This window comes from Pseudophryne corroboree, chromosome 10 (assembly GCF_028390025.1).
Source record: "Pseudophryne corroboree isolate aPseCor3 chromosome 10, aPseCor3.hap2, whole genome shotgun sequence".
Classification (NCBI taxonomy): Eukaryota; Metazoa; Chordata; class Amphibia; order Anura; family Myobatrachidae; genus Pseudophryne; species Pseudophryne corroboree.
The window spans coordinates 264,175,844-264,189,108 of NC_086453.1; the positions used below are offsets into that span (position 1 = coordinate 264,175,844).

The 13,265-nt window shown below is 44.5% G+C and overlaps 1 protein-coding gene across 1 annotated transcript in view; it reads right to left on the reverse strand.

Moving 5' to 3' along the window:
- The window catches only part of DLAT (dihydrolipoamide S-acetyltransferase), a 73,567-nt gene that overhangs the window by 26,170 nt on the left and 34,132 nt on the right, over positions 1–13,265 (reverse strand). Inside the window, 5 exon segments of the mRNA XM_063943240.1 lie at positions 485–635; positions 1,756–1,940; positions 2,600–2,726; positions 3,693–3,746; positions 3,748–3,843. Coding sequence (XP_063799310.1) covers positions 485–635; positions 1,756–1,940; positions 2,600–2,726; positions 3,693–3,746; positions 3,748–3,843 — 613 coding nt within the window.

The following is a 13,265-nucleotide window of genomic DNA, read 5'->3' on the forward strand; positions in this document are numbered from 1 at the left end:
TGTAAGCACCCGGCTCCCTTAGGTAGATTATACTGGGGCTGACAGGGTATAGAGGGGGAGAAGCCAACTACAGTCCTTAAGAAATGTAAAGTGCTAGGCTTCACTCATCCACCCGTCTGTACCTCTATTGTGTATACTCCAGTGTCCCCTAGTGGATGAAGGAGAAACACACATAATACTGGAGTACTTCCCCAATCTACTAAGGTCCACTTCACCAGAGTCAGGTATCCCACTCCCTGACTCAGCGTAACACTAATAAATACTGGTCTGTTCTCCTCAAATGGCTAATAAAATAAAGATCTGTGTTCTAGAACAACAGAATCTATGAGGATGTCAAAGACTCACCCCCCACCCCTCCTTCCTACCTCACACACACACAAACAGATCCTTAAATCTCTCAGATATTTGTTGGGACATGCAAGAAGCAGGGTGACAGGATGCATCAGATATTGTCTGTCACTGGTGTCTGCAGCACAATTTTCACCTTTCACTTGCTTGGTATCTATGCCTCTTTCAGACGCCAGCTTTTTGGCCAATGGGCTCACAAACACTCTCCCTTTGGACACTGCAGGAGCAGAACTTGGAGTGGGAGAAGCAGCAGCAGTCACTGGTGGAGCCTGCGGCAGCCCTGCGGCCTTAAAGAGACACAGCGTAGTGAGAACAGACTGACTTGTGCTCTATATATTAGATCAATTTGAACTGTACAAGAAACACCAAAACTATGTAACCAGTGCTGGTGAAAGAAATCAAGTTTGTAGTATCAATGGACTGTCTTGCGCATATATTTTCCAATTAAATAATTTATTCATAGTCTTCAGCTGCTCATACACCTAAAGATTTATTGTCAGATCTGGCTGGATGGAAAATAAAAACCTGGTAATGGATGAGAGCAAATGACAATTGACCATTTGCTCCCAAACACTGGGAAAAAAGACCAAAATGGTCAATCCGACAAATTGGTTAAATCCATTTGATTTAACCAATTTGTCTGAACGACCGTTTTTGTCAGTTTTACGGCATTTAGGAGCAAATGGTCAATTGTCTTTTGCGGTCATCCCTTACCAGGTTTCATTCCAACCAGCCAGATCTAACAATAAATCTTTAGATGTATGGCAGCATTAAAGGTGGGTACACACTGACCGATATATCGCCGGTCTCTTGAACGGCCGATATATCGTGGGTGCGTTGGCCACTGTGTATGGCCGATACGTCTGTGAACTCCGTCGTTCACAGACGTATCACGTCGGCCCCACAGCACAGCCGACGGCCAATATATCTACCGATATATTGGCGCATCGCTGTGTGTGTACGGGCAGTCGGCCGACCGCCCGTACACATGCTGCAGCAGCCGGCGGTGATTGACAGCTGAATTGGGCGGACATGTGTACACGCCCGCCCAGTTCATGACGACAGTCCCCGACTGATCGGGCAGTGTGTATTCACAGCACACTGTCCGATCCGTCCATAGATATATCTGCCGATCAATTGATCGGCAGATATATCTACCAGTGTGTACCCACCTTAAGTTGGAAGGTACAAAACGAAAAGAACATTAAAAACATTTTCGAACAGCTCATGCGGCCATTTTTCCAAGCAATGTGTTTTAATTATACTGTTGATAATGTTCTTCAGTTTCTAATGCCACAGTGTACATATTGTTTGAGGGTAAATAAAGCCTTACGGGGTTGCACCATTTACAAAACCTCGCTTTTGGGAGAACTGTGATTCTTTGCACCTTCCAGAGCAGAGACCTACCGGAGTGGAGGGAGCAGGCTGGGGTTTAATGTCTAATGCTACAGCAGACTCCTTGTAATCAGCAAAGCTCCCAATATCGGACTCTTTCTCCACTATGATACAGAGAGGTGTCCCAAGAGGTACATCCCGCGAGCCTTCAGCTATCAGGATCTTAGCCAAGTATCCCTCTTCTTGCACCTCAAACCCTTAGTAAAACAGAAAAGAGCATAAGAATCAGCACAAGGATCAAGAGAAAAAACAAGCTACACAGAAAACATCTGATGCCCCCTATTCTACCATCTCTTCAACCTCATTAATGGAATGGTTCTCATGGACATATTCATGTCACAAAAGGGGCCGGGCCTGCTGCAGCTAAATGATTTGGTAGCCACCACTGTACACCTTACAATCTAAATGAAATCCCTCAATTGAAACCTTGATGTAAATTCCCAGGATTCTAGCTCCAGTGCTGGTCTATAGAAGAATAACATCACTTTACTACATTTCTGTCAATGTTTGTAATATAAGACTATCATTATTGCCAAGCCAGCAATAAAACAAGCCATTTATTATGTTCCCTTTGTATTTGCGTACTAGAAATTTACTGCATGGAGAAATAATATTCCTGTTGTAGGGGTGGCGTTACCTTACACAGATGTGTAACAAACGCTACTGGCAAAATAAACGGTGCCATTGTTTTTCCTTTGCACGGACACCCCTCCTATAAATTCTGATCACATTGAATAACCTCACAATACAAAATCTTGGGGGCGAGGCATGCATCGCAGAAGTGTACATGTCCTCCCTATGTTTTTGCACCCTGTAAAGCAAACATCATTCTCCATGCGTTACATGAGTCAGATACCTATGGTTGCTTTATCGGTCTCTATCTCTGCCAGAAGGTCTCCTTCACTGAGTTTCTCTCCAACCTTCTTCTCCCACTTCTGCACTGTACCCATGGTCATTGTCGGTGACAGGGCCGGTAACACAATCTGGTCAGCAAAATGCAGAGGACAGAAATACATTATCTAGGCATGAGGTATGCTTCTTCTTATAGGGTTTTTTTTTTTTAGTTTTTCTCCCAATGCATATATTAAAAGCACAATTAAAACATAAACCCCTTTTAATTTTCTCTTATTTTAAATGAATTAATTCACGGAAGTGAAAAGAAATCTCAAGGACTACACATATATACTTTATTTTTATTGAATATCCATTTTCCTTGGAGGTCAGGAAACTAGAACAAGATAACCACCAGTCCCGAGCAGTAAGTGTAATAGTGTCGGCGAGAGAGAGAGAGAGAGAGAGAGAGAGAGAGAGAGAGAGAGAGAGAGAGAGAGAGAGAGAGAGAGAGAGAGACTAGGCTTTTGCTTCAGTCTCTACTAGAACCATGTTACCCACAACACGCTGCAAATGAGGTCATGGGCTGCATCTTTGAGTCCCATAAAAAGTGCCCAATTAACTCAGTAAATGACTAAACATTAACTAAACCCGGGAATGCATACAATATTTATTACAAACTTTCATTTTAAAATCCAGACGTTCATGAGGGCACCCAACCTGTAAAATGTGGCCCTGGAACACTGTCCAACAATTGCACTATAAATCGTAATATGAACTGCGCAAGTGTGATTATCAAGCATAACATAATAAACATAGACATATTTAAAAAAAAAAAAAAAAAATAATAGACCACATTGGAAGTGCAGATATATACAACTTTTAGAAAGAATAACTTCGCCTATATAACTTTTATCGCGTTAGATTATCTGACGCAATCTAAAACACAAGTGGCGCTAGAAGTCACCCCAGGGTAGTAAAGCACATGGCTTACAGTCTCACGCTGTTCTATGACCACAGAACTCCCAAGTAACTTCTGCTATCTGTAATATTGCAATAAATTGCTAAATATTTGAAAAATATACAGCATCCCTAACACTAGGGAGAGCCCAGTTCACCTTCATGTGAGTGGGATAGGTGCTGCCAGGGGCTTGAACTGCAGGCGGTGGGGTTTGTTGGGCGGGAAGCTGCATGTGGAGCTACAGGCGTAGAGGAGGCAGGAACTGCAGAGTCCAAGGTGTAGTTTTTAAAGGCATCAATGAGTTCTGGCCCTGTTGAATGGAGAAACACAATGGATTATTAAGGAATACGTAGGAACTGTAAAAATATAAAAACACTACAGATTTCAAGAGACGTTTGGAGGGTGTTCTACATTGTGACAATGATGCTTTTGGGCAGCAGACAAAAAAGGATTACTAAATCAAATACATGGTTACAACTACACGAGCTAGGACATTCTATGCTACAGTATATTCTAAATCAAGACCATCTCATTTTTCCTTTAGAGGCAAAACTTTTTGAAATAGGATAAGGTGTCCGAGCACCTGAATGCCCCAAAAACAGCACCATGGCATGCAGCTGGCACATGATTTCTGTAAAGGTGGGCACATGCTGGAGTCCTATACATTGTAAGTGTAATACTTACAACTGAAGAAGTTTAACATAGTAAGGGCCAGCTGGAATCCGTGATATGCCCTTTAATGGGTTACAGGCAGGAAGCAAAGTATTCAAAGAACAATATGAAACCTTTATCTCCCCGGAGAACAACTCTCACATGTTTCAGTTTAATTAATCTCTGAAAAAATAGCATATACCTTTAATGCCTCATTCATTGCTATTCCCAAGGCAATGTTTCATGATTAATGATTCTTTTTCTTTGTTTATTATTATTATTATTGTAAAGGAACGCAAATAATAATAAATAAATAATAAATAAATAAATAATAAACACCACAGAAGAGACACCCTGGTTCTTGGGGGACAGGGTTATCAAGCGATGCATCTGAAGATGCGATCCGGACCACTTGTCCAACAGGTCCCACTGAAAAATCCTGGCATGGAAACCTGCCGAATGGAATTGCTTCGTAAGAAGCTACCATCTTTCCCAGGACCCGCGTGCAGTGATGCACCGATACCTGTTTTGGTTTTAGGAGGTCTCTGACTAGAGAAGACAACTCCCTGGCTTTCTCCTCCGGGAGAAACTTTTTTCTGGACTGTGTCCAGAATCATTCCCAGGAACATTCGACGTGTCGTCGGGACCAGCTGTGGACTTTGGGATATTCAGATCCAGCCGTGCTGGCGCAGCACTTCCTGAGATAGTGCTACTCCCCACTAACAACTGTTCCTTGGATCGTGCCTTTATTAGGAGATCGTCCAAGTATGGGATAATTAAAAACTCCCCTTTTTTCGAAGGGAGTATCATCATTTCCGCCATAACCTTGGTAAATACCCTCGGTGCCGTGGAGAGTCCAAAACGGCAGCGTCTGGAATTGGTAATGGCAATCCTGTACCACAAATCTGAGGTACTCCTGGTGAGGATGGTAAATGGGGGACATGCAGGTAAGCATCCTTGATGTCCAGGGATACCATGTAATCCCCCCTCCTCCAGGCTTGCAATAACCGCCCTGAGCGATTCCATCTTGAATTTGAATTTTTTTTATGTATGTGTTCAAGGATTTCAAATTTAAAATGGGTCTCACCGAACCGTCCCAGTTTCGGCACCACAAATAGTGTGGAATAGTAACCCCGGCCTTGTTGAAGTAGGGGTACCTTGATTATCACCTGCTGGGAATACAGCTTGTGAATCGCTGCTAGCACCCGCCTCCCTGTCTGAGGGAGCAATCGGCAAGGCAGATTTTAGGAACCGGTGGGGTGGAGCCGCCCTCGAATTCCAGCTTGTACCCCTGAGATACTATTTGAAGGATCCAGGGATCCACCTGTGAGCGAGCCCACTGATCGCTGAAATTCATGAGGCGGGCCCCCCACCGTACCTGGCTCCGCCTGTGGAGCCCCACCGTCATGCGGCGGACTTGGAAGAGGAAGCGGGGGAGGACTTTTGCTCCTGGGAACCTGCTGTTTGTTGCAGCCTTTTTCCCCTACCTCTGCCTCTAGAGAGAAAAGACCCTCCTTTTCCCCGCTTGTATTTCTTGGTCCGAAATGACTGAACCTGATAAAATGGCGCCTTCTTAGGCTGTGAGGGGACATGGGGTAAAAATGCTGACTTCCCAGACGTTGCTGTGGAAACTAGGTCGGAGAGACCATCCCCAAATAATTCCTCCCCTTTATAAGGCAAAACTTCCATGTGCCTTTTGGAATCTGCAGTCCACTGGCGAGTCCATAAGCATCTCCTAGCAGAGATGGATAATGCACTTACTTTAGATGCCAGCCGGCAGATTTCCCTCTGTGCATCTCTCATGTATAAGACTGAGTCTTTGATATGGTCAATTGTTAGCAGAATCGTGTCTCTGTCTAATGTGTCAATATTTTCTGACAGTTTATCTGACCACGCAGCGGCAGCACTGCACATCCATGCTGACGCAATAGCTGGTCTAAGTATAATGCCTGAGTGTGTATATACAGACTTCAGGATCGCCTCCTGCTTTCTATCAGCAGGTACCTTAAGGGCGGCCATATCCTGGGACGGTAGTGCCACCTTTTTTGACAAACGTGTGAGCGCTTTATCCACCCTAGGGGGTGTTTCCCAACGTAACCTATCCTCTGGCGGGAAAGGGAACGCCATTAGTATCTTTTTAGGAATTACCAATTTCTTATCAGGGGAAGCCCACGCTTCTTCACACACTTCATTTAATTCATCTGACGGGGGAAAAACTACAGGTAGTTTTTTCTCCCCAAACATAATACCCTTTTTTGTGGTACCTGGATGTAAATCAGAAATATTTAACACCTCTTTCATTGCCTCAATCATGCAGTGAATGGCCTTAACGGGCATTAAATTTGACTCATCGTCGTCGACACTGGTGTCAGTATCCGTGTCGACATCTACTTGTGCCATCTGAGATAGCGGGCGTTTCAGAGCCCCTGATGACTTTTGAGACACCTGGACAGGCACGAGCTGAAGACTCGGCTGTCCCACAGTCGGCATGTCGTCAAATTTTTTATGTAAGGAGTCTATACGTGCACTCATTTCCTGCCATAAACTCATCCACTCAGGTGTCTGCCCCCCAGGGGGTGACATCCCTGCTAAAGGCATCTGCTCCCCCTCCACATCATTATCCTCCTCAAACATGTCGACACAGCCGTACCGACACACTCCACACACACAGGGAATGCTCAAACAGAGGACAGGACCCACAAAAAGCCCTTTGGGGGGACAGAGTAAGAGTATGCCAGCACACACCAGAGCGCTATATATATATATATATATAGGGACTAACTGAGTTATGTCCCTAATAGCTGCTTTTCAATAAAATATATATATATATATATATATATATATATATATATATATATATATATATATATATATATATATATATATATATAGCCAAATTTAATGCCCCCCCTCTCTTTTCCCTCTTACTGGTACTGTAGATTGCAGGGAAGAGCCAGGGAGCTTCCTTCCAGCCGAGCTGTGAGGGCAAAATGGCGCCAGTGTGCTGAGGAGACAGGCTCCGCCCCTTTTTCGCGGCCTATTCTCCCGCTTTTTATGGAATTCTGGCAGGGGTATTTACCTCATATATAGCCCCTGGGGCTATATATTGAGGTATATTAGCCAGCCAAGGTGTTTTTATTGCTGCCTCAGGGCGCCCCCCCCCCAGCGCCCTGCACCCTCAGTGACCGGAGTGTGAAGTGTGTGAGAGGAGCAATGGCGCACAGCTGCAGTGCTGTGCGCTACCTTGGTGAAGACAGAGTCTTCATGCCGCCGATTTTCCGGACCATCTTCTTGCTTTTGGCTCTGTAAGGGGGACGGCGGCGCGGCTCCGGGACCGAACATCAAGGCTGGGCCTGCGGTCGATCCCTCTGGAGCTAATGGTGTCCAGTAGCCTAAGAAGCCCAATCCGGCTGCAAGCAGGCGAGTTCGCTTCTTCTCCCCTTAGTCCCTCGCTGCAGTGAGCCTGTTGCCAGCAGGTCTCACTGAAAATAAAAAAATCTAAGACTATTACTTTCTAAGAGCTCAGGAGAGCCCCTAGTGTGCATCCAACCTCGGCCGGGTACGAAATCTAACTGAGGCTTGGAGGAGGGTCATAGTGGGAGGAGCCAGTGCACACCAGGTAGTCTAAGATCTTTCTAGAGTGCCCAGCCTCCTTCGGAGCCCGCTATTCCCCATGGTCCTTACGGAGTTCCCAGCATCCACTAGGACGTCAGAGAAAAACAATAAAACATATCTGAAAACTTTATTGCATCTTTATAATAAGTAGCAAAACCATAACTTTATGCTTTGCTACCATATGTCTGTTCTGTTATGTATTAGAATGGTTTGTGAAAGTCCTGGAATAACAGCACATAATACATAGGTGCCATATCCCATAGAATTGGCCTGTCTGTTTTTTACTTTAATTTGGTTTGTATGGGGCCATCTGAAACCGGTACAACAAGAAGCTATCCATTGTGTAGGTAACTAAATATATATAATATGTGAAATTAGTTTTAGAGCATATTCCTTACATAATGTCACCAGAATAAAGACCCCCTCCAGCACGTGTCACTCTACTATGCCAATGCATCGGATGTTTCTCCTGTCTGCATTGTGCAGTAAGTAAAGCCAACATGAATATTTGTCATCCGTGATTTATTTCTCCCTCCCCAGTCTCCAGTTGCTACTTGCTGCCTACAGAATGACACTGTGTTCTGAAGCCTCGAGTATAAAGGTGTGTGGAGGTATACTAAGAGGCCACTACGTGCAACCATATTAAGACTCATGGCACACAATGTATATTCAAGATGCCTGGGCCAGTATATGGTATTGTGCGCCAACTACTGTACATTATAGGGATACCATCAGCAGGGCTTGACAAACTGTTCTAAAATCTATGAGCCAGGATGAAAGTGTAGAAGCCAGACTCCCCCCACAGCCACATTACTAACCAGCTCCCCCCCCCCCCCCCCAAGCAAACCAACCTTCACGGCCACACAACTAAGGGGGTACCCCCCGGTATACCAACCATATTGAGCCACACAGTTACCCCTCTGACGCTGAAGAGTATCTGCTTCCTCACTCTCGCCATAGTCTGGTAGCCAGGCAGCAAAATCTAGGGGCCATGGCAACATGGCCCCTTGGATTTATCAAGCCCTGCTATCAGTCACAGAGAAGCTCTGTAACCATAGAAAAGCACAGGGCTACAAGTTTACACCTTTCATATAGATCATGGTAAGGAGGTGTTACTCCTCATAAGAAAGTAAACAAATTTAAACAATAACAGTAAGACCTCAATATATACATATGATTTGTGTTATACATATCATCACCACTTGTGTATTACTCTATATATCAGGGATCAGTATGGTATCCCGGCGTACGGTATGCCGGCTGTCACTATACCGACAGCGGAATCCCGTCCACAACAATGCCGGCAGTGGGGCAAGCGCAACGAGGCCCCTTGCAGGCTCGCTCGCCACAGGTTCTATTCTCCCTCTATGGGTGTTGTGGACACCTACCACAACTGCCAGTATTCCGGCGGCGGCATTGTACCCATCGGCTATTGCGGCCGCCGGAATCCCGACTGTCGGTATTTTAAACGCATACCATATGAAGATATTGTGCAGATATATTATAACCAATGTTTGCCATAAGGTATATCAAGCATATCTGAAGATACAACCAGTGCCTTTTGGTTGAGAAACGCATCAGGGTCTTAGGCTTCGGGACTCCTGCTATTTCCACAGACATCACCTGCTACTACTGCACTGTATTGCACCGCTCCGATTTCGGGACTCCGGCTATTTCTACAGACATCACCTGCTACTACTGCACTGCATTGCACCGCTCCGATTTCGGGACTCCGGCTATTTCTACAGACATCACCTGCTACTACTGCACTGTATTGCACCGCTCCGATTTCGGGACTCCGGCTATTTCTACAGACATCACCCGCTACTACTGCACTGTATTGCACCGCTCCGATATTTGGACTTCGAGCCACCTGCAGTGGTCTACCTTGCTAAACGGGGACCGTGCCGACAATCATCTCTGATGAGTGAGCAGTACAACTAGCCAGCGCACGGGGACGCCCAGCATCGCTGGTCTCAAACTCACTTAGAAGCAGTAAGCATTTACCACCACAGCAGTACTAATCTACGGAGAGCGGCTGACGGAGCCGTCGCAGTGCTAAGTGTCAGTTTTGCCCCAATAAGCGGAGTGCTTGTTATGAAATAAGTTTAAAAACTTTTAACCAAGTTGTGCAATTAATGACAAAAGGGCGAGCATATTATATGCATTTCTTATGGTTATTTGGAATTTCTTAAGGAACTCTGAGCGATAGTAATCGTTGAAGAAAGTGCATTATTGAATGAATTTCAATTACCATGGGACATATTCTAATTGGTTGTGAATAAGCAAACAGCAGCAATTTGAGATTTCATTATACGATTATGTTTAGTTCCTGTGGAATTTTAAGGAGAATCCTGTGTTTTACGTGAATTAATTCTGTGGTTTACATGTGTGCATAATCAATTCTTAATTATTCTATTTTTATATTTGGTCTTTTGAGTTATATTTTATTAAATATATAAATAAGTACAGGCTGTTTTGCGCTCCTTATGTTCTCTCTTTATTTAATAAGACAACATCTCCCTGTATATGGTGTGGCAAAGTGTGCTTCCTTACATCTTCTATGGAGAGAGCAGTAATATAGAAAGGTGAAACATGAGGACACAGATTCCTAAGTCATTTAAAAGTGTGAGACATTTAAACTAAAAATGGGGGAATGCCACAATATAGTCAAATAAAACCTGATTTTATCTAAAATATCTTAAAATTGCTAACAATCGAGGGGTTAATAACCTGGGATTGGAAACTATCGTATATCAAACGCACACATTGCTAATTGCAGTGAACTTTAAAATTTCTGACCCCCACTTCTGGTAACACATTTATGGAACAACGGGGCAGATGTATTAAGCCTGGAGAAGGGATAAAGCAGTGATAAGTGCAAGGTGATAACACACCAGCCAGTCAGCTCCTATCATTTTTCAATCCATAAAGATTGGCTGGTGCGTTATCACCTTCCACTTATCACTTTGCACTTATCACTGCTTTATCACTTCTCCAGGTTAATTCATCTGCCCCAGACTTCTTACAGTAGTGTGGGAACCCTGGTGCATACTCCATGGGGTAAGCGCAATCTTTGTGTAACGTAGACACAGACATGCCATGTAGCTTAAAAGATTTAAGCACATGCGTTTCCAGTAGAGAAGTATATATTTTTCTGCACTATATCCCTTCTTGCTTCGAGAGCACAGCTCCATCCATTATCCTCACCACTCTGTCCAACTACATATTCTAGCACCGCTTGCACTATCCTCACATCGCATGTTTTCAAAACTATGTTACATAGAATCAGAATAAGCCAGACCTTATGTTCAATATTCTTCTTTAAATGTACTGTTGACCTTCTAATAAAGTATGTGGACACCCCATCTACGTAGTGTGTTTGCCCATTTTGGAAACACCCATTGCCAACGGTGCATACGGTATAATCCAGCATACAGCCATGTAGTCTCCATACTCAAATAGTAGCAGTAGAATAGGTCATAATGAAGAGCTCAGCGACTTTCCTCATAAGGTGCCAGGTGTCCCACAAGGCTGTAAAGTCTCTGCCCTGGTCACGGTTAGTGCTGGTACAGTGAGGTGGAAAAGTCTAGGAGCTACAACAACTCAGCCCCATAGCAGTAGGCAACACCAGCGTGCAGCATGGAAACACAGAGTGCTGAAGCTGCTAGAAATAGTCACTACAGCGTTCCAACTGCCTCTGGAAGCATAGTCAGTACAAGATGGGTAACGCCAAACGTTGGCATGAGTGGCATAGGGCACAGCGCCGCTGGACTTTGGTACAGTGGAAACGTCTTTGCCATCCGGCAATCTGACTTAAAGCCCTGGTTTTGGCTGATGCTAGAAGAATGTGTATTTATATTCAAGTTAAAGTGTCAACAAAGACTCCAGATTCAGGGGGTTATTCAGAGATGTACGCATGTCTTACTTCCCTCAGCAACATCTATGTCCATCTACTCATATGCTGGAGACCGCCCAGCATGTGTGTGACGCCTCCCGCGATGCAGTCGCAATTTAATTGCGTATGTATCGATTTAGTGTTGACCCTGCCTTTGCAGCCTGTCTGGGTTGGCAGGCGGGCCGACGCCATTTTTTTTTTAGCGGAGCGGATGTGTGTGACATCACGCAGCCGCCCCAAAAATGGTCTGGACAGGTCTGTTTGTCCAGATGGCACCCACAAAACGCAGAGACAATGAGTGTGGGGGCGCACATCGTCCATCGTTGGTGCCTACACACTGCACAATATGAACGAGAACGTACATATCGTGCAGTGTTATCTGCCAGTGTGTAGGGCCCTTTAGGAACAATATAGTGAAGGATCCTTGGAAATCGGAGAAGCTGTTACAAAGGACAGAACACCAGACAAGGGTGAGAGAGACTATTCCCTAAGCCGATTCCCAACTTCAGTACTCAAGGCACGCTAACAGTCCAGGTTTCCAGGATATCCATGCTAGAGCACAAATGGTTAAATCAAAATAACGGAGATAAATATGTTGCCCACGCGCAAGTACAACTATACTTAAAACCTGGCCAGTTAACATGCCCAGGTAGGAAAACACTGCCCTAAGCATATACTGCCAGCTATAAAGAGCTAGTGCACAGATGATTAAACAATTATAGTTATGTGTAACATGTCCACTTTGTTTTGTAAATACCCACAGAACCCAGTGACGTAATTAGTCAGAGCTACCCCTAATGTACCCTAAGCAGACGGTAGGTGCAGTTACAGAATGGACAAGATCCTATTGTGCCCTCACACCTGTGAAAGGTAAAGATTGTAAAAGAGGCTTAAATAGGACAGGTCCTCTGTAGCCCAGAATAATGTCTCTGTACTGCATCACTTCTAGAATATATTCCGTATGAGCCTCACTCCAGTCATTTCTGTGTAACAAAACAGACATCCTCTTTCCTTAGCTAATTAAATGGTCCATTAATTCTATTTATATAAAACTGACAAAACAAAATAAAATTCACAAAAATAAGAATTTACTTACCGATAATTCTATTTCTCGGAGTCCGTAGTGGATGCTGGGGTTCCTGAAAGGACCATGGGGAATAGCGGCTCCGCAGGAGACAGGGCACAAAAAGTAAAGCTTTAGGATCAGGTGGTGTGCACTGGCTCCTCCCCCTATGACCCTCCTCCAAGCCTCAGTTAGGATACTGTGCCCGGACGAGCGTACACAATAAGGAAGGATTTATGAATCCCGGGTAAGACTCATACCAGCCACACCAATAACACTGTACAACCTGTGATCTGAACCCAGTTAACAGTATGATAACAGCGGAGCCTCTGAAAGATGGCTCACAACAATAATAACCCGATTTTTGTAACTATGTACAAGTATTGCAGATAATCCGCACTTGGGATGGGCGCCCAGCATCCACTACGGACTCCGAGAAATAGAATTATCGGTAAGTAAATTCTTATTTTCTCTATCGTCCTAGTGGATGCTGGGGTTCCTGA